This window comes from Buteo buteo, chromosome 1 (genome assembly GCF_964188355.1).
Source record: "Buteo buteo chromosome 1, bButBut1.hap1.1, whole genome shotgun sequence".
Lineage (NCBI taxonomy): Eukaryota > Metazoa > Chordata > Aves > Accipitriformes > Accipitridae > Buteo > Buteo buteo.
Window position 1 is genome coordinate 26,648,517 of NC_134171.1, and position 21,786 is coordinate 26,670,302.

General features: G+C 38.5%; 1 protein-coding gene across 9 annotated transcripts in view; it reads right to left on the minus strand.

The window, feature by feature from the left end:
* The window catches only part of APBB2 (amyloid beta precursor protein binding family B member 2), a 208,221-nt gene that overhangs the window by 56,794 nt on the left and 129,641 nt on the right, over window positions 1–21,786 (minus strand). For 4 of the 9 annotated variants that reach the window (XM_075024851.1, XM_075024888.1, XM_075024859.1 and 1 more), the window contains 4 exons: window positions 15,348–15,556; window positions 10,226–10,288; window positions 9,713–9,798; window positions 9,537–9,597 (listed from right to left, as the gene is read on the minus strand). In XM_075024851.1, coding sequence (XP_074880952.1) covers window positions 9,537–9,597; window positions 9,713–9,798; window positions 10,226–10,288; window positions 15,348–15,556 — 419 coding nt within the window. The remainder of the gene's footprint in view (window positions 1–9,536; window positions 9,598–9,712; window positions 9,799–10,225; window positions 10,289–15,347; window positions 15,557–21,786) is intronic. The other 5 variants (XM_075024897.1, XM_075024878.1, XM_075024916.1 and 2 more) reach the window with 3 other exon arrangements.

Here is a 21,786-nt window from a genome sequence, read left to right on the forward strand (position 1 = left end):
ATGGGTTTATGGACTTTGCTTTGAGCTAAGGGTGTTTTGGGTTTCATTTTAATGCAGTGAAATAAAAAAACAGGCTTCCTCAGTGAAGAAAAGGCAGTCATATTTTTCACCAGAAACTAATAAAGGATGATAGTTGCAATGATGCACAAATTAGGGTCTATCTTGCAGAGCAACTGAACTGTTAGGATAACTCAAGCAGGTTTTGTTACACTGCAACACACAAAAATGACCCCAACACACACATCGATGCTTTGTCAGTAAAGACAAGCCCTGCAGGAGAGTTTACAGGGCATGAAAGAATGTGTGCATTCACTTAAAAACTAATGCTCTGCATTTGTTAACTTTAACCTTAAATGTTGTACTTTTCTGAGGGCTTTTCTGCAGGCTGATGTAAGTGGTTCTAATGCACCGAGCAGCACTTTTATTTAGTACTGTGGTGCATAATTTCAAAGGTAATATGCATGACATCCAACTTAAAAAAAAACAAACAAACAAAAAAAACCCACAACAGAAAAAACACCCTTTAGGTGAACTCTTGACCTTACTGAATCAATGCAGAAAAACCTTCCATCTTCACTAGAGTCAGGGTTTCATGTCTCTTTAGAAGCAACATCGTTAAGAGTAATTTGTTTTCTGCAGAAATTAGGCTTACAACAGGATCCAAAGACAATGAAGTTAAATCACTGTTGATCGATTCCCACTCTTTGAAAAAGACTCAAATAAACATGAATTGTGAGTCCAGAAACCTTGAGCCTTGGTGGGCCTCCCACATTTGAGGACCCACTTACTGTCACACTGCCTCCCTGCAGCACTGTGGTGTGATCATCTTCAAGCATATGGAATAATGCCTACCTGCATAGGAGCAACATGGTATTATGATGTACTGCATATCTCATGTTTTTAAATCTCTTAAGAGATAAATATTACCTCCCACTCCCTTTTCCCTTTGAGGAAATTCAAGAAATTTTGACAAGGAAGACTACTCTTTTTCTAAAGTGAAATTTAGAGCTAGAGTTAATACCAAAATAAATATACATGCTGGCTAGAGCTATCTAAATATTGCTCTGTCATTCAACACACTGTTCCATTTTAATTGATTTTTTAAATTAACTTCCTCCATAAATGTACCTTTCAGCAGGTCCACAACGGACAAATAATCCACCAAGCTTGTACCATGCTGTTTTCAAACTGTGTATATACAATATATAACGTATATATAACATACATATATATTTTTATATATATATTACACACACAAAATACACACTCTGCACTTTTTTCATTAAAAATCTATGCAATGAAATGGTAAACTTTGTGACATTGCAGACTAGAACAGGCTATTGCCCTGAGTTGCCCTAAACTAGCAAGCTAATGTAAATAATTGAAGAGAAATAAAAAAAAAATAAAAATCATTTGATCAGTTCATTTTGTAGCAGCAAGATGATGAACAGACATTCAAGAGGCAGTTCATGATCAACAGGCCATTCTAAAGCTGGAGCTGACATAGGCTATATATGGTTTTAGAGGTGAAATGGTCAGCGTCCAGTGGGGAGTATGAAGGACTGCAAGCTGTGACTACCTCTGCAGTGTATTAGCAAAGATGCCGGCAAGCTGATGGGGAGATCTGCCAGCAATATCAGCAGAGGCTGAGCTAAACTGAGAGCTGCCTGCACACTGAATCCATCAGCCTGCAGAACAGCAACAGGAGCTTTTTCCCTGTGGGACATGAGTATGATGATGACTGCTTCTTCTCCCAGTTTCTGTCCACTCCTTTGGGCTCCTTTGTCAATGATACGCAAAGTACTGCTGGCCCAGAAAGAGTTTACTGTGCTGCACCAGAAAACAGTGAATAAATTCTGATTAAAACCAATTAAAAATAACAAACATTAAAATATTACGAAGTGCAGAGTTGTATACCGCAAGATGTACACAGACCTCAGCCAAGAAAAACTGCACTGTGCATCTCCATGAGAAATGGTACTGAAGATGACACTGGCACTTCAACCTAGTGAAGCAATAGAAAACTCTTCTTAAAACAGCCACCACTGGAAGAAACGGCATCATTAAAAAACAAAAACAAACCAACAAAACAAACAAAATATCAGGTATATTCATGTTTTCTCAAACACAGCCAGCCAGCACTTCTTGGTAGAGTAGCTACAATTTTTAACAGCACTGTTTCACTTTGGAAATGGCTTCCCCTTACTTGGAGGCCACGGAAGCACATTCAGTGACCCACAGTTTCGATTTCGGAGGCAGGGCACGCTGGCTTCAGCACCATCTCACCCAGCTGGCAGCCAGGGAAGCTACCTCCCCTTGGAGAGAGCAGTCACTGGCATGCACCTAAACTGCCCATGCGACCTGGCCACTCATAAGGTAGGAAATGCTTCAAGGGAAAAGTGTGACCCACACAGCTCCATCTGCATCATTTATCCTCCTGTAATGTAATTGCTATCTATGTTCTTACTACTCCAACAACAATCCCTGGTCAACAGAACTGCAGCAGACAAAGTTACTGTCAATACTGAAACTTTACAGGCCAAGAAGATATTTTGATTTGCTTTGAAACAAAAGTGTTCCTATATTTTATCTTCTCTTTTCCCAATCCTGTAGAAATCTGGCAGCCCAATGCAAACCTTTTGTACAGTATACCTTAATAAAGCAAATACTGATAATGCCCTGTCGTGGGCATTTAACCCAGCAGGCAGCTAAACATCACACAGCCGTTCATTCACTGCCCCTACCCAGTGGGATGGGGGAAAGAATCAGAAAAAAAAAAAGTAAAATTCATGGACTGAGATAAAGACAGTTTAATAGGACAGAAAGGAAGAAAAAAAAAGTAGTAATAGAATTAGAATAAACAAAACAAGTGATGCACAATGCAATTGGTCACCACTTGCTGACTGATGGCCAGCCAGTTCCTGAGCAGTGGCACCCAGGCAGCTTTCCCCCTAGTTCATATACTCAGCATGACATCTTATGGTATGGAATATCCCTTTGGCTAGTTTGGGTCAGCTGTCCTGGCTGTGTCTCCTCCCAACTTCTTGTGTCCCCCAGCCTACCTCCTGGCTGGGCAGTATGAGAAGCTGAAGAGTCCTTGACCACTGCTTAGCAAGAACTAAAACATCAGTGTGTTATCAACATTATTCTCATCCTAAATCCACAGTACTATACCAGCTACTGGGAAGAAAATTAACTCTATCCCAGCCAAAACCATGACATGCCCCCAAATTCAAGACATAATTATTGCATTACAAACCTAGAAATGAATGGCAAATTTTAAAGCAGTTTCATTCTCTTTCACGTGAGGAATGGCTTTGTGATACATTTTTCTAAGGCTACAAGTAAAATCTCTCCCTCTACCTGTCTCCTGCTGTTCAGTCACCCATGTCCTTGCACAATAGGTTTGCATCTAATTAGATCCCAGAGATATGTGGAATTTCTAAGAGTGAAAGACATGCAACATTTTGCAAGATCTAATTATAAATTTTGAAGGGCTCAAGAAATTAAACTACTTTATCCCATGTATTATATTATATATATAACAATTAAACACATTGTAACTCTGTACAACATTTAAAAAGTAAATCCCCTAGATTTGGGAAAACACTGCATCTTCCACTGCCCTGGACTAATCTTCATATTTGATTAAACAAGACTCCATTTAGGGACAAAGTGGAAGCAAATATCCTCTAGAGGGAAATCTGTATTATGATGTACCTCACATCATGACACTATGACTTATAACATCACCTAATGACACAAAAGATGTCAGTAGTAATAAGTATCAATCAGAGAGAGATAATGAATGAGCAAACACACTCTCCAAAAGTTCTAATGTACAAAATGAAAAAGACACTATTTTTTAAAAAAAAAAAAAAGTTGAGGAGATGTATTTTAGTGCTTTAGTCTGCAATTTCTGAAACTGCTTTTGAAGCAGAATGTTTTTGAGCACCTGCATCATTTACCTGTAGCATCTCCATAGCTGGGAGCGTGCCTTAATGTTGTTAATGGCAAACAGCCAAATTCAGAAACAACCAACCAGTTTAGAAACTGATGTCCCCATCACTCACCATTGTTACCCAGAAGCTGCAAGGGGAAAGATGGATGAACTTTTCCTATACTATAGTAATTGTCGAGACTGACCTCTTTTTGATTATTCACTGGACGTTTCAAACGGAAGATCTGTGTTTTGACTCATAGTTTTGAAAGCTACTAAAATGACTACCCAGATGGTGTGAGGGGAAGGAGACTAAGGGCACCTTTTTGTTTTTGAAAGAAACAAGGGAAAAACCCTAACCCCAAACTCCACTACAATGTTTCTTTTGGCTTTAGGTTGGGTTTTTGTTTGTTTAGGTTTTTTTTAAGATTTTATTCCCAGATTATCATTCTTCCCTCTGAAAGCCTAAAATAAGCCAATACCAAAAGACAACAATTTTTTTTTAACTATGTAATTCTTACTCTATAGTTCTTTGATTTAAAATATTTAAGAACATAATTTAAGGAATATCCATGAGCACTGAGCATAATCTGTTTTCCTGCATTTCATGAAACCATTTCCATACTATCTCATCAATGCAAAAATCAGTATCTCCAAAGACACACTTAGTTGTCTATTGGCAGTAGCTTTGTGTTAAAAGAACTATGTACACACTGTTTAGGCTAATACCCAAAATACAAAATTCTGCTGTTCACAAGAAACTTTCAGCTACTGGCAATAAAATTCTTTGAAAAAACAAAACAACACAATCAACTCCCCCCTCCTGACCAAGGTGCTATTCAAATTGTTAAGATGAAGACCAGAACTTTTCTTCCGCTCACTCTTATAAATTTACAAACACTGGTTATAATTATGGCTTAAGTTGCAACTAAAATGATTAGCTACACAGGAGTTGAAAAATTAAATTAAATTATCTGTCAAGAACGTTCCAATAGAGAATATGGACATTTTAAAGCTACCCTACAAGACCCTGGAAAAATTCCACCCAAAGCAACAAATCTGATGGCCCATGGTTAAAAATTAAAGACAGAAAACACAGAGCTGCTACAACAGTCAGGAAAACAGGGACTCATAAGACAACAGCAACCCTCCTAGCCTCATTATGAATAATTAAAAGCACTTGGCTTGTTTACCTTAATAAAACTAAGCTGAACAAGAGACATAATTGCCTGCTATAAATGCACTAGAAGACAGCTAAACATAGAATAAGAGGATAAAAAAATGCCCTCAAAAAGTTTAGGTTAAAATGTTTTTGACCATCAAAAGAAGGTAATACTTGAATCAGCTTGTCAGTAAGACTAGTCAGGGCAAAAAAAAAAAACCCCAAAACATTTGAAACTTGAAATTAATACACGGGATTATATAAGGTGGTTCCCTATAAGCGTAAAGGAATGGGTTCAAGATTTCTTCTAGTCCTCTACCCTGTAACAGGTCCTATTTCACAGAGAATGAAAACCAAGGATTTGAAAGAAAAAAATTCCTGTTAAAAAAACAAGCAGAAGTACCATTTTGGAAGAAAAACTGTTGAAGATGCCTTATTTTTCTTTTAATCTTTTTTTGTAAGATGGAATAAACTCCTCAGATTTAATTAATTGAATTGAGTCCATTAATTGAAATTAATTGAACTGAGGCTTTTTGTAGTGTTTCACGTGCTGATGAGATTATATGCAGGACAAGGTGGACTGTGAAACTGCTGGAAAATGTTGAATACTCCCTGTTTGCACCAATAATTTTAGAAGCTACTCTGACTGTGAGAGAGAATTATGGACTTCAGTGTGAAAATATGATCCTTTCCTGGAATTACTAGACACACTTGCATCAGAAATCAGACTTATCTCCATCACCAAGGAGACACGCTGATTATATACAAATGGTCCTGTGTCTAGCCAGGATATTTGCTTCTGAAGAAGACCAGAAACAAGCAAAAGTAGGATGTCTCCAAAACACATATACCTGCCTCCATAGCAAGAAAAGCAGCAGAGAAATGGATATTAACTCTTTGGGGGCCACACAGTATTTTGTAAAATTATTTTGATAGTGCTATTTGCAGGCCACTTTCATGACAGTCACAAATGGTCTGACAAGTCAGCTGGTCAGAAACATCCCTCACAACACTTCAAAAAGCCTAAATGGTTAATCCCTAGAGCCTAGGTAATCTGCAGGAGTTCATCACCAACTCACTTTCCATGTCTCCAACTGTGTTTTCATTCACCTACAGGTAAGTCATTAAATTTAAATACCTGGTATCAGCATCTCCTACCTCTACCCCTCTTGGAAAAAGTCTCCTTCTCCTCCTTTGAGATCCTGAGCATTTACTGGTTTCTAAAGTAGAAAACAGACTTTTGGAGCAACTGCCTAATACTTCCGCAGGTATAAATACATTCTTCCCATTCTTAGACATCAATACACAGCTGAAACTACTCTAAAATGGCAAGGCTGGAAAGTGAAGCTCTGCTGAATAGACTAATGCGGACAGGGAATTGGAAAATCCATGCTTAACACAGCTACGTTAAGTCTTAGCAGAAAACCACATTTAAAAGGAGAGAATAAAGGCAAGCCCAAATGTCAGGCCAAGCAGGCCAATTCTGAAAAGACTTTGGATAAATTGAGTCACATGACCTTACCATTTTTCATTCCATTCCTAGGGAAAGAGATGGGTTTCCCAGGAGGTTCAGTTTCTTTGCACGACTGCAAGGAAAAAATTTAGCATCTTTCTATACTTTTACATGCAGCCATCATATTTTACAACAATGTAAAAAGGGACAGCCCAGAGGAATTTACAGTCCAGGATTGGTAAAAGCATCTTTTTACCTCCCTTGAAACTCAATTAGGAAGGCGCAGGTTGCTCTATAAATTAACCAGGAAGGTTATGATCTGCCTCCTGGGAAGTACCAACTCAAAACTCATTTCTAGTTGTGCATGTTTCACATGCAAAATTAGGATCCTTGTCAAGTGCAATGAGCCATCTCCTCAAGAAATTCCTACCAAAATAAATTACTGAAATCAAGAAGCTGGATGTAATTATTCTCCCCTTTCTCTGCCTTCCCTTTCTCTTTTATGGCCTTGTGCCAACAACCTGCACCAAGATGCCAAGGATATGAAGCTCTGAACTGCATCTTAAGTACGTGATGTATATGGAAACATTTGTTGTTTATTAACAATTTTGAATGCTTAACTGTGTTGCTGCGTAAATCACTTTTCTTACAAGAATTACATGACACACTTTTCCCCAAACCAACATTTTTGCTGTGCTATAATCTTTGCAGATGTTGACTCTGGGGGAAGACAACTACTTCAGCTTTCCACAAGGTGGCATGGTTCCCTTTGCTGAAAGACAGCATTACTCAGTGCCATTGAGGAAATCTAATTTTGTAATTTAATTTTTTTTCAAATGTACTGTCATGAATAGGTTTAAGTAAGTTTAAGATCTCTAAAATATCTCTAACAAGGTTTATTTTAACAAATTCTTCCAACAGAGAGTTTAGAGTTTAAAAAAGCTTACTTCTCTTATTCTGAAATGAAGTATCTGTGCTTGCTGCCACGCAAAAGCAAGCTTCAATCAAATATAGTTAAGGCACATCATGTGGCAGAGGACAGTCTAAGAGGCTAAAAAATCTGATTTTCCAAGTTTCAGGCCATTAGTTTCAAATCCTATCAGACTTCTTTCAGTCTCACAGTATTTTGGGTAAAATGGGCTAGCAACGAATCCACGACCGCACCCCCTTCCCATCCATGTGAGAATTAAGGATCCCAGAGCATTTTCCACAGGTGAAGGTTTTCCCTGCTCTTTCCGGACTACTTCCCATCCCTGTGAGGTATGGCCATGTATCGGCTGCTTGTCATGTCCTCGGGGCAGAGGCAGATGCACTGAACAGCTCTGCCCACAGCCTCTCCTGCTGCAAAGCAACATCAGCACTTCATGAGCTTCACCTGCAGGATCACACACACAATCACTACTGCCCCTGCACAACATTCCCATCAGGCAGTGACAGATAGCAGGTAATGTGCTTTGACTCAAGTGATTTAAAAAAAAACCCAAAATAAACATGTATAGTTTCTCTTCTATTTCTTGTCTTGCTCCTCTCAGTCACTTCTGTGAAAGTTTCTGCGCTCACTTTTGATTACCCGTTTAAGCATCATCAGCATGGTTTTGCCCAAACAGATGAAACAAAACCAGCTGTGGTAGACAAAAGAGGACATACTTTTGACATTGACCCATTTCAGAGACACCCAATGGCTATCAGTTCCATAAATTTTGAGCTTTAAACAGCAAGCCAGAGAAGGAAGGGAGATGATGACACGAGTTATTCGTCCACATAAATACTGCCACATTTCTCCATGCAGGAAAGACTCCTAATTCTACCCAGTGCAAATCACCTGCTAAAGAGACATATCAAAATAATGCCTCCCTATAATGCCTTCCATACCATAACGCTTATCATGAAAGGAACAGCTTTCTGGTTCTGAGGACTGGTACCTAATGCTCATCACTCCTCCAACTCCATTTAATTTGCTCAGAATTTAGTGCTTGTCATTGTAACAAGCACAGCTGAAACCCTTGCTTTTTAACTGCCAGCCTGCCAAGCAAAATATATTTATTTACATCTGATTTAAACATCACAAGCCAAATAATCAAGATTACAAAGAAGTTTAAGTACCCTGATCAGTCTGTTTTCTCTCCTAAAATATACCATTAATGCTATTATAATTATTAACTTTGGTACATACGGTCTTCCTGCATATAAGTAGCTTCTGATCCTGTCAGTCACTGCAGGTGTATGGCACAGCCAAAACACTTACTTAAATTCCCTGGATTTCCAATTATAGAGATTCACATACATCCTTAAAAGTGGATGCAAGCACAAGGCAAAACTATCAAGACAAATCTGGAGATATGTATACAAGCATTCAAAACCTTCTGCTGCATCTTCTCAAAAACCTTAGATTACAACAGGAAAGGCTCCGATTTAATTATGGTGCTTTTTCACATAATGGTCTCATTTTTCTCTATGAATTTAATCCTGAAACTAGGTTGCATTCTCTGTTCTAAAATACAAAGTTCCTTGTTCTAAAAAGTAACTTCCTTGTTACTAGCTGTGAGTTCAAGCAGCCCCATAAACAAGGAAAAGTACTTAGAAAAGGGACAAACTCAAGAATAAAGAGCAAATTCTGTCACTGAACACCCCAGGAAGCTATCCAGCCATGACAAACAACAGAGCCCTCTCTCACTCAGGACAGAAAACTCAGTTGTGCAAGGGGTCAGTTATTACAGTTGGACAGTAGAACCTTGAGCTGTAACATTCAATTTCTTGGCTTATGTGATTTTAAAGCAAGTCACACTTTCCTGACCAAATTGAAAGAAGCTTTAAATCTGCAAATTCCTTTAACAGAATTAGTCTTGCATGGTCAACCTACATTATGCCAAGTGGAGGAGTAGAGTTAATTTCAAAACTTCGGGAGACATTCTGCACCTTGCAAGTTATGTTTACAATTGCAAATTTTTGATTGTTATCCCATTGTGGATATTCTTACAGACCTTGGCTTCTGGATCACTGTTGATGCTACAAGAATCATCATCATCAGATTGTGGACCATTTCTGTTACAGGGGGAAAAAAAAAAAAAGACAAGATCAATCTTAAAATCATATAAGAATTACAGCACAGCACAAAAAGGAGCTGGTCATTCCAAAGAGACTTCTGAAGTCATTGTACCTGAGCTTCAAAGAGGCATAGCGTAACGTTGCTCCTTCAAACTCTTTCAGACTTGGGTCTGGGTTCACAGTGGCTGCATGTAGATCCTAGAGATAAAGGCAGTGCTATTAGTATAGTATTAAGTGCTATTAATATAGTATTAAGTACACCACCGTGTTATTTTTTATTTCAAAGGGAAATTAAATTCTCCCTGCAAAGAAGCGATAGTATTTCTGGCTGAAATTGGAAAGAGGCATGCATATATTCTCAAGCTGCATTTCATTCAGTGCAGGCATCTTATTCGTTACGTCATGGCAGTTGCCCTGCTAGTTTAGACTGAATCCATTCCAAGTGGAAAGATCAGAAAAGGCAGCATGTTTGTGAGCTAGACATCCCTAGCAGTACACCCCCATTCACTTTGGCCTAGGTTATGAATGACATTCATGGAAAAATAAAAGGGGAAAAAAACCAGCCACTGCCATGCAAAACAAGGGTAATAGTATTAAAGGGTCTAAAATCTGACAATATACTTGCCTTCCAAATGTCACTATTAATCTTTCCCCCATTCAGTACAGCAAAATCACTCCATGGCTGTTTCTAGACACATAATTATTCACACAGGAAGAAGCACATTGATAAAAAAAAAGAAAAAGGAAAAGAAAAAAAACACAAGACACTGTTGTTAGCATTGATATTTACAGGATGGGTTAGGGAACAGATCACCTCAAACTTCAACTAATTACTCCATTCTACCATGGCATTTGGAGGAAAGGGGAGAGAAGACATGCCTCTAACAGTTACTTACCAAAACAAATGATTGAAACAAGGAAAGTTAATATAAATTAGGAACAGACAATGAAATTACTCTTTAACTATGATCTTAAAAGCAAGCAAAATGAATCTGAATATGAATGTTGGCCACAGCTGCTACAGCCTTTGATAAACAGCAATTAAGGGGAAACATTAGGATTTCCATTTGATTAGCACTTTCATTAAAAGACCCTAACACTATTGGAACTAGAAATACTGAAACACAATGATATATACAAGGATAAGATACATAGAAGGTAAAAATCAAATATTTCTAGAGAGAAAGCACAAGAAAAGGACAGTGAAGGAAAGGAGGATTAGTAAGGAGTGCAGAGAGACTTCTTTCTGAAAAAGTAGTTTTGTAAAGTCTAGCATCGTTTTTAAAAAACAGAACAAAACCCCAAAAAACCCCAAACAAACCACCCACCCTCTCATTTTCTATTCAAGTTTCTAAAAATTTTCAGAGGCATTCACTGGTACAATCAAGCAAGTAGCAGTGCATTTAGCACTACAGCAACCTGAGATTCATTCTTCTCTGTACAGCCTGGGAGGAGCAGCTGATGTTGGGGTCGCCCCTCTCCTCTTCCCCGCAAGGACAGAAACCCCACAGTCCTGAACAAGAGCAAGGTGGGACAGATTTGGTTGCTGAGAGACCCAGAGCCACCTCTTTGTAGCTTCACCCAATCAAGTATTCCTGTAATTAGTGGCCCCTTCTAAGATGAGCTCTCCCATGTTTTCCAGCTCAGCTCCAAGATGAAGTGGTACCTATTAATATGGCCCGATGCATTAATTTGCAGGGTGGACCTCTCACCTCAGAAGTGTTCTCAGTACATCCCCACTGCAGGAATTATTTGTGAGAAACAACTCCTAGGAGTAACTCCTCCCTAACATGCCTTCAAATTAACTGAGTTGTTAGCTTTCCCTGCTAAGCCCCTCCTCTTTAATTATTAGCTGCTAGTGGTTATGTTACCTACAGAAGAATTTAGAGGTAACCCAGGCCTGGGATGAGTCAGGCTATAAGAAGACACAACTACCATCACCAAATTCTGCTGTGATCTCCAAGAAGCTCTTACTGAAAATTAAACCCTAGGGCTTTTTTCTCTGCACAGGAAATGGGAAAGAGGCAGCAAAATCTCTAAAATTTGGAAGAGAACATTACAAAAGACGAGGATTCACAAAGGAAGTAATTTGGCAACACACAGGAGCAAAGAGCCATCTAAAACTAAGTCAAATTTAATCAGCTGTGCAAAACCAAAATACATTTTCATGCTTTTGAGGGGGGAGGAATGGAAGGAATGTTCTGGTTTATTCATATTTAGCATTTATTAGCATTTTTGTTAAATCTGCAGGATTTTCGCATAATGCTTAACCTATAATTGCTTTGGATTGAAATTTACTGATTATCTGGTGGAAGAAAAATTGCCTTGCAGCCTATGCAAAAGTAAGACATTTTTGCATTTTTTCCTTTTCAAACCCCTTGTTGCCATTTGTATGCGTTACAGCATCATTCCTCTCTACCCATTTCTTTCTGATTCTCTGTTCAACAATAGTAAGCAACTGCTTTTCTTTATGCTAAATATCCAGAGTAAGCTACAACACAAAAATGGCTGACTTGATCTGTTCTTTGTTGACTGCCCTCAGCTGTGAGCCACATTCTACCAAATGAAGCAAAGCCTCTGTATATCACATAACTTAAGAGACAGGGATACAAAATAATTAAAAAAAAAAAAAAAAAAGAGGAAACAAGACAAAGGGTAAAAAGGCATTACTCTGGGAAAAGAAAAAGGTGTTTGTGTTTATTTGACAAACTCAAAAGCTGAAAGAGCCCAAATAAACTCATCTCAAGACTAGCACATGATGCTTCACAGACAAATGTGATAAAGATAAAAGTATTTTATGGACTCATGGAAGCCTATTGGGACAGATATGAAACACTACCCATGCCAGTCTTCAATCCTAGATTATACTCTTTCATCTGCCTAAAACCTATATATCCCCCAACTTTTTCAGAAGAAAGCAATACAAATTCCAGCATGTGGGAATGAGCTAAACTAGCCCTCCCAAACCAGATTATCTTGGAGCACAGGCTTCCGAACAGCAATGAGGGAACCAGCAGTACACAACTTGTACGTAGTCCAACTTGGAGCTGGAAGCTGTCCACCACAACTGCTGCTGCCAATGGTAGCGCCAGGATAAAGGCATTTGGGAGCCCCCACTCTAGATCAACTTCCACATCTTTTGTAAAGTGTCAGATTGACCATATCACAGACACCCAGGTTAATCCTTCACAGGGAGGGAGACGGGGAGCACTTGGGGTAGGCTGCAGTGCAGTGAACAGGGACTGAAAGCACTATCACCTGCAAGCGACCTGGAGATGATTAAGTGTTGGCAAGTATTGATTGTTGAGAGATGAAAAACGAAAGATTCACGATAGCTGACACTAGATTACAAATTATTTCATTACCTACCCCTACCTCTTAACCCCACGCCATGGTTTATTTCCTTCTTACTGCTCTGTACCAGGGTTCTGCTCAGAACCAGCTGAATCCCAAAGGATTCTTCCTCCAGTTCCCTCTTAATAAAGATCAACATCTGTGATTTCAAGAAATGCAAGACTTTTCCTAACAGTTCTCATTATAGCTCCAGCTATGCCACTTGTTTGTAGCAGTTTCAGAATTTGGCAGTGCACAAAATCCCAAACCCAATTCACGCTCTCGTTTTGAACTCCATTACTCCAAGTCTGCTGGTACTGTATTGCAATGCTATCTTAACAACCACTGAGTCAAAAAATCAGTATTGTTTCAATAATGGTATGTAAGATGCTTATCAATGAATGCAGAAACCTTCAAGAGACAAATGCCTTCGTCTTTACCTGCAATTAAAATAACCATATAAAATCATAATAATACAAATTTTGGAAACTTGCTTATTTTCTGTATCATCTTTTACACTGCAGTATATGGTCTTGATGCTGCCACAGAACTGTATATGCATAAATCTTTGCTGGATCAAATTCTTTACTGCCATATCAAAACCTAGATGAGCCTACTACATACTCACATACGTGGCATTTTAGAATGACTCCTCAAATGTCTTATTTAATATATCTACACTGTATTAAAATCTGTGTTGGTATAATTCATGCATTTCGTATTCTCCGTGATGCTGCTGAGAATTAATGATCATTATTTATAATCACAAAGTATTCTTCATTTAAAGCAAACAAAATTGTGGAAGGTTAAAAGTGTACCTGCCACATTACCAGCAGGTCTGAAATTTTCATTGCAAAGACATTTTAAACAGAGGTAGAAAAATATTTGAAATTAATATATGCATTTTCCCTCTGCAATTTACCAACTATACTGATTTCTGGGTTTTTGTGAAAGCCATCTATAACTTACTAATTAAAGCCCTGTTCTCCATATTGTAGAATAAGAAAAATACTTAATGGTGAAGTTATATCCCTCACGTGTATATGACAGGAATTTATACTGGAAGCATGTGCAGCCCTTTACATTCAGCATTTCTGGATTTTTTTTCTTCTTGTTTTCTACCTGAATGATAAAAATTGCTGTTTATTCTCCATGAACCCTCTCAGAAATAACTTCCAGCATGCTTGTTGCACAGTACATTCCACAGGAGCTTGACTGATGTAAACCATAACTGAAACATTGTGGTCAAGTTTGCAAACCTTATGAGTAGCATTTATGAACATGTGGGAGCAATCTTTCTAAAATAACGAACAAAAATGTACATGTTTAAGCCTACACAGGATAAAAGTTTCAGAGTCAAGATGGTAATACATACTTGAATGGCCTTAACTCCTCTTAACTTTCATTGAAGTTATTTTGGTGCATATATCAACAAAATCAAGAACAGAAGAAATGCCGTATCAATATAAATTTTAAAAAAATTAAATAAATAAAACCTAAGGATTGCCTGATCCAAAACTCAAAGCTAGTACAAAGACTTCCCTTGATTTCATAATACTGTGGACCTTCTTCTAAAAAGTTAGTAAGAAAAAGAATTAAGTTCAAACCCATTTGATTTTATATTAGTATTTCATTCCATAGAAATCTTCCCAGCATACTAAACCAAAGTGATTGCATTTTTTGAAGCATACTCTTCTTTCCGATAGTTTATTTTATTTTTCTACTTACATGACACCCCCTGGATTGTGCCCAAAAGGATTATTTTAAAAGGCAGTATCACATATTGCTTTTAGCACATGTGGAAGAGAGAGTACATACCTTTTTGTTTCTAGTTAAAGACTGACTGCAACACAGTGATCCACTTGCGCAGGTATTTTCTACTGGCAGGATGTTAAGAGACTTACACTTAAAAATACCTCATATTTATTCAACAGAAACTACACTGTAAAGGACCTAGTGTCTCAAATGAAGACTTATATGTCATTGTGTGATACTGCTATCAAGTGAGTGAAAAAGAAAGAAGATGCAAACAAAGAGTCCAGCCAAAAGACTGCTATAGTGTACAAAAATTTTATGTATCCTGTATCCATATAATGCAGCAACGCTTCAGCGCATGCTACAGAACTGCAGTAGTTTCACATTAATCAGGCACTGGCTGTTTGATTTATCTGAGATATGTCTGATTTCATCCTACACGTCCAAAGTTTAGTATGTTTCATGAGGCACAGCTATTAGAAAATGGATATAGAAAAACGGATACTTACGACATATTATCAACAAATAGCTATACTTTGGGATATTATCAAGCTCCATATTCTAAAGCTCAGTTTAGCTAATAGTTAAACCTGCAAGTTCAAAAAGTTATTTCCATTTTCTTTACAGTATGCAGCCCACAAAAAGACATAGTCTGTTACCTCAGTTTCTGGAGTAGGAGATGGAGTAATGGAACCAAGTGATCCTTTTCGTGAGCCCTGGAGATCTGTTGGGATGGACACGGGACGCTGCCATTGAGTTGTTCCTGTTGGTATGTGCCAGTAGTAGACCCCAGCAATGTCGTTGATTTTTTTCCAGCCAGGTGGTAAGTCTGGGTCTGTCTGAAATGAATGATCACTCCATATATCTGCTGGGAACAGCAAAAAAAAAAAAAAGAAAAAAGAAAAAAAAAAAGGAAAAAAAAAAGAAATGAATCGATGTTACTAAGACACAAACAGTCTGCCCCTGATGCAAGTGATGCATAGCTGGTACTGCTGTTGTACAGTTCCTGTGTAAATGAACACCAGAAAAACCTACTGCATTATTGAGGCTCAAAGTAAGGTGACAAAGCCTGGTTTGACTTGGCCTATAAAGAGAGGGAAAAAATACACTACTTAACAAAGAGCTGTTCTAGTATGACAGCTGTCTAATACCATCAGATAAACTAGCTCTTCTAATAAGGTTTAGCTTCAAGTACACTAAATCACAGCATATAAAGAAATATTTGGACTTGTGGTGTACTCTATCCTCTTCATCACAGTACCTTCCCTTCTCAATGCATGGTAGCGGAGCACATATTTTTGCTAATTAAAGTCAGTTTATCAAAACACCAATCAAACAACCTGCATTGGGCTTACTTACAACATCTAAAAGACTGCTTGCTCAAAACAATGAGAACAAAAGAACTGAACAACCATTTTACACACAACCTGATTGCCACAAACAAACATACAGTTTTCAATTGCTTTTTATAATGGGGCAGAAAAATAAAAATCAAAAACTCATCCATAGCGCCAACACAGAGATGAAATCCTGGCCCTACTGACAAACCTCCTACTTAAGAATGCACCAGCAAGTCATATCATAATTAGAGACATTCCCAGATTTACCTGCGATTATAGATGCATGTAAGAGACGTCACCAGTGGAGAGCATGCTTTTTAGAAAGGCAGCAGCATCACCTGTGTGCAAACCAGCTGTATTCCAGCAGGGGCAGTTGTATTCTGCTGGATACATACTTTCCAGAGGCTGGGAAGGGAGCCATTGCTCTTACAAACTTCCCAGCTAAACTGCTTTGGTGGTGTCATTATGGTACATGCTATTAACCAGCTGCTATGGTCTACTCCAAGGACCATCAAGCTGTGGGGAGAAACAAGTAACATCCTAGACTGATGTTTCCACCAGCACTTGAGCAGACATGATGATGAAGGTTGACACCAGCACAGTGAACTGAGCTAGTCAGAAAAAACCCCAAAGAATAAAGGAAGCACCATACCAATGAGCCATAGCTCATCTAGTTCAGCAACTGGTTTCCAACCTTCAGAGACATCCTTCAAACACCTCAAACACTTCAGTGGACAACAGATGAATAACCTGTTGTTATATTGCTGCTCTTAATCTCTTTTATGAATCAAAAGTTTCTTGTTAGTCTATCCTCAAGCCTCTTACTAGGTGTTTTATCACGGTTGCTTATTTCTGAATCTCTCTCATTTCTTCTACCCACATTTATGTACGTACACACACACACAAATGGCATGATAACTTGAAATAACTCTTAAGCTCCATGGCACAAACCAGACTGTTTCTTCCCCTGAGCCACTTAAGAGTTCTTAAGTTACCGATTTACCACTTCAGGACTAATCTGACCAAATTCTGCAGAAGAAAAACTAGACAATATCATTACACTTAAATTCAATAATGAGCCTCACCCATGGCCCAATACCTGAAAATCAGCAACATTCATACAATCAGTTCCAGAAATTCCCAAATATTATAAACACCCGCTTCTAAATGTCCCCGTTGTAGCCTCTGCATTCAAGTATGTAGTTGCTGACTCCAAGGTCTTACATGTTTTAAAGCCCATTCATCTTCAACCTTGCCCATTTTTGTTTTCCAACTGAACAACTCAGCTGCACTCTTCTCAACCATATAAAAGGAAAATAAAAGCAAAACACTTCTAATGATTTGACCACATGATGCAAGAAGTGACATGCAAAGAGCAAAAAGCTAAACATTGCACTGAAGTATACATGACAACATCTGCAAGTGCAGATACACATGGGTAAGTCTATATAACTGGTTCATAAAACTCCAAATATCACAATAATGATGGTGTTCACAAAACTTACATACTGGGCCTTTCAGTGCATGCCAGAACAGGAAAATAATAAGCCTTTATTATGCAGAGAGGCAAAGCTTCAAATCAGTTCATGTTCATACAGTTTACATTGTTAAACAGCCATACTTCAACATTACCAGGACATGAAATGTTATTCTCTTCACTTTAAGATAGGCACCGCTTCTGTCCTTGCTATACATACATATGTATGTGTACGCATGTATTCAAATATACAGTTAGCAAAGTGTTATGCTATGGCTGCATTAAATTACTCATTTCAAACCAATCAACCAAAGATGCAGAAGACCCAGAGATGCAGAGGAACCAACATACTGTTATTTATTGTTGCATTGTTAATGACATGCAGTACTAGGAAGACCTAAACAGAAAGGACTTTGAAGTAAAAGCAGACAAAACTCACAGCAGAAAGAAAAACGTTAACCCAGAGCCTTAAAACAACATTTCCGCAACATTTATTTAGAAGAGAAGAAATTATCTTGTATGTGAATGAATACTTGGAAGGAAATCACGTAAAACAGCTGGGAGCACTCTGGGAGAAGAAAATATCACCTAGCTAAGTTAATATTAATTTACTCTGAAAACTTATCCATTAGCAAAAATAGATACATCAAAATATGTTCACATATGCCCAGAGATAAAATAGGAATTAAATTTCAGATTGTTTTTCAATTAATACACCTCAGGACTTTCAAAGAGGAGCATTTTCCACACAAAACAACTCTGATTTACGTCTGTGCATGAGATGCACATTGCTGGTGTCCAGGTACTCCTTGCGCAGAGGTACTGACCTCAGCCCGGTCTGATAAACATGGATAGTGTCAGATTGCATGTGTACATACTGAAACACCATTCCTTATGTTAGCTATGCAAACCTACTGGAACAAAAAATGAAATGTGAGTGTCCCAGCCCATTTACAAACACACCTCAGGATCTGCATCTCCCTGTCTGTTTGACCCTGAGGCAGGGATAACCTTTTCACAGGCTGCGATTTCCTACTAGCATGAACTGGGAAACCTCCCTAGTTTGCTGGCTGTTCTAACAGATGAAAGCACTTGATGTACAAGCCAAAGGTAATGAACCATCCCAAGAGATACCAGCACAAGAAAGATAAAAAAGTAAGAGTCAACATACAAAATCTGACAGGACAGATGAATGTGCTTGCGGCATCAGAGACCTACTACAGGACACCAATGGCTTTTCTTTATTTGAATACGGAATTACAGGTAGAAAAGTAATTTTCCTATGAATTTGAAGGACCCAGTTCAATGGCATGACATTGAGTCAAAGCATCTAATTTTTGTTGCACAGGCCAGTGTAAGAATGGTCCCTTATCAGGGCAGTGTTTGGTGCCCAGAAGGAGATGGAGGCACCGCACTGATATATACATGCTGTTACATTCAGGCCTTTTTAATCCCAATATTCTTGTAGAAGAGAAAAGTGACCGCCACAACATGGGGAAGAAAAGCAGCAGGTTTCTGTACATTAATCCAATTCTATTGACGTGGCATCAAACAACTTGCATGAAAAAAACCCAAGAGGAAATAGAACTGAACACATCAGACTTCTTCACCTGAAACTGAGAACTCCTCTTATGTCTGCAAGGTTTTAGAGGTAAAAACATTACATGGAAATGGTTCCTTCCAGTCTGTGGATGACTAAGTCCGTCATGCTTCCTCAGTGGCAGATGATTTATGGTGATCAGGAACTTTTCTCTGATTCACTCCCAGTTATCCCCAGGAGATAAAGTTCTACCTGGCATCTTCTGGCCTCTTCCATGCTCTTCTTTACTGATATGTTCATGAAAGGTCAATGAACCCAGACAACATAAAGCTTCTGGGTTTGAAAGTATTATTGCTGTGATAATACAGAAAGCATGGCTTACTACAGAAATTTAGAGCATGATTCACAAAAAGAATGTATCCTTTTGTATTGGGGCTGGTTTACCTACCATGTATATTACAGTAAACCACGATCTCCTGAAAAGCTATACTGTAAGACATCTATGCATAAAGCAAGAGGAGTAAGAAAAACAATACTGAACTAGAATAAAAGAGCCACTGTAGCTAAACTGTATGAGAAAGTAGACACTGGGTTTCTTTAAGAAACTTGGATTCATATTATCTGTAAAACTTGTCTTTCTACAGCAAGAAAGAGTCAAATTCTTATCAGTAGAAAGACTATTTTAAGATGTAACTGATCCAAAACTCTGCACAGGAATGAGGTATATCTTTACCCAGGTGTCATACAGATTCACACAGCACTGCAGACCTTTGAAAGCTGTCTCTTTCTGGAGAAAGACCTTACAGAACAGGGTGGCTCTACTGTCTACATACACTCTGGAGATGAAGTCCAAAATCAGCCTTCATCACAGGAGACTGGGCAGTCAGCTTGCAGCTGATCCTTCACCTCCCTTTCTGTCCCTCTCCGAACATGGGGTGCGGGAGAGCCGTCACTAGTGAGGCAGGCCAGCTCTCATCCCAGGTCTCCCCACCTTGGCATGGACATGCCAGTGAGTCCTCACTAGCAAGCCGCTACCTGGAAATCTGCCTAAGATAAGTGTGAGCTGTTACCACCCACCTTCTGAAATGCAGCACTGCCAGCTTAAAGGTCAACATAGCTAGAAGTTCACAGCTGGTCTTCTGCAGGCAGATTCACATGAAAGGACAGGTTGCAAAGACAGGACTGATATTTTTCAGTTGGAGTTTTGTCTTGCTAAAGACAGATAATTAAAGCCTTATCCATACGGGGGGAAGATCCCCAAAGGGACTATTCATGGGGATGTTATTATGGAAGAAGCATGGGCCAATTCTGGCAAAAAACCCATGACAGTAGAAGAGATGTGGTAGAATATTTTGAGGACTAAAATAGAAGATTACATAAAAACATGAAAGATGGGATTTAAGACAAGAAGCTAACCTCATCTGATGAAAACTGAAAAACAGAGTGGACTTCACTGGGCTTTCCTACCTACACCACCTTCCTGCACCAGGACCTGACAAGTCCCTTGGCAAACCAGATCTTTTCCCTCTACCTAAAGCTTGCGTAGAGTTGGCACCATAGTCCCTTCTTACGGGGTCCAACACTACAGGGCACAGGGCTGCTCCCCAAAAACCTTTGGCACTGGTCTCTGCGGAACTCAGAGGGAGGAATCTGCTTGCTGCACCCCGCCACGTGGCCTCCATTTCATCTTTTCAAACTCAGCCACACAGCGATGATAGGAACATTTTTAGAAGAATGGGAAAATGATGAAAAAAATGAAGTAATCAGAAGCGAGAACCTAAGGGGAAGGCAGCGCACCTGCAGTGCCTTTCCATTCCCTTTCAAAACCAAATGGGGAATTTATGTTAGTAATTTCTCTTTAAAAATCAAAATAAAGAGCAAACTCACAAAAAGCCAGTAAGGCTTTAGAAAAGTACCAAAGATTCTGTTTTTTTAAAAAAAGGTATAAATAGATGTTTCCATTTTTGATAAATGGACAAAGGAGTAAAACTGCCTGAAGAGATTCCCACTTGCTGAAATTGTCTGGTCAAGTTTCACTCAGAAGTAAATGCTTATGTCTTAATTTTTGTCTAAATGGCTGAAATACAGAGCCTGTAATAGAAAAAAACAAATACAGCCTTCATCCCAGTATCATCATAACTGAGGAGAGCAGTTAAAACTTCAAAAATGCTGGAAAAATGAAGTCTGTTACACAAAATGAAACTATTAATTCACTCTTTTGAAACAACTAGCAACAGAGATGTACCTCCACAAAACCATAAACACAGACATTTAACTTTTAATTCTGGCTAAAAGAGCTTTGTGAACACATTTTGCATTATAAAGAAGATAGGATAAAGCCCACATAATGTAATATACTGCTGTTTGTAACTCCCTTCTCCAAATGTCAGCTTCTGCCAATTACCTTATATAGAGCAGTGATAAATTCCATGCTGTAGTGATAGTTCAGATACTAAGTTTGCTAACATAATTAGAAATTTTAGTAATCACATTTTTATTTCAAGTTAAAATTATTTTACTATCTGAGGCCTAGGAAACAGTGTTACTGAAGAAAGATGGTAATAAACATTATAAATAATTCACTGAACAGCGTGTGTGATTGGTGACCACACTCTTTGACAAAACTAGTACTTTTATCACTTATTTTATTGCTATTTCAGGGGAAAAGACAGTAACCAAATTGCTGCCATTATGAATTATTCTTCAGCCCTTGCTCAGTTAAATAGAAATTAGAACTACAG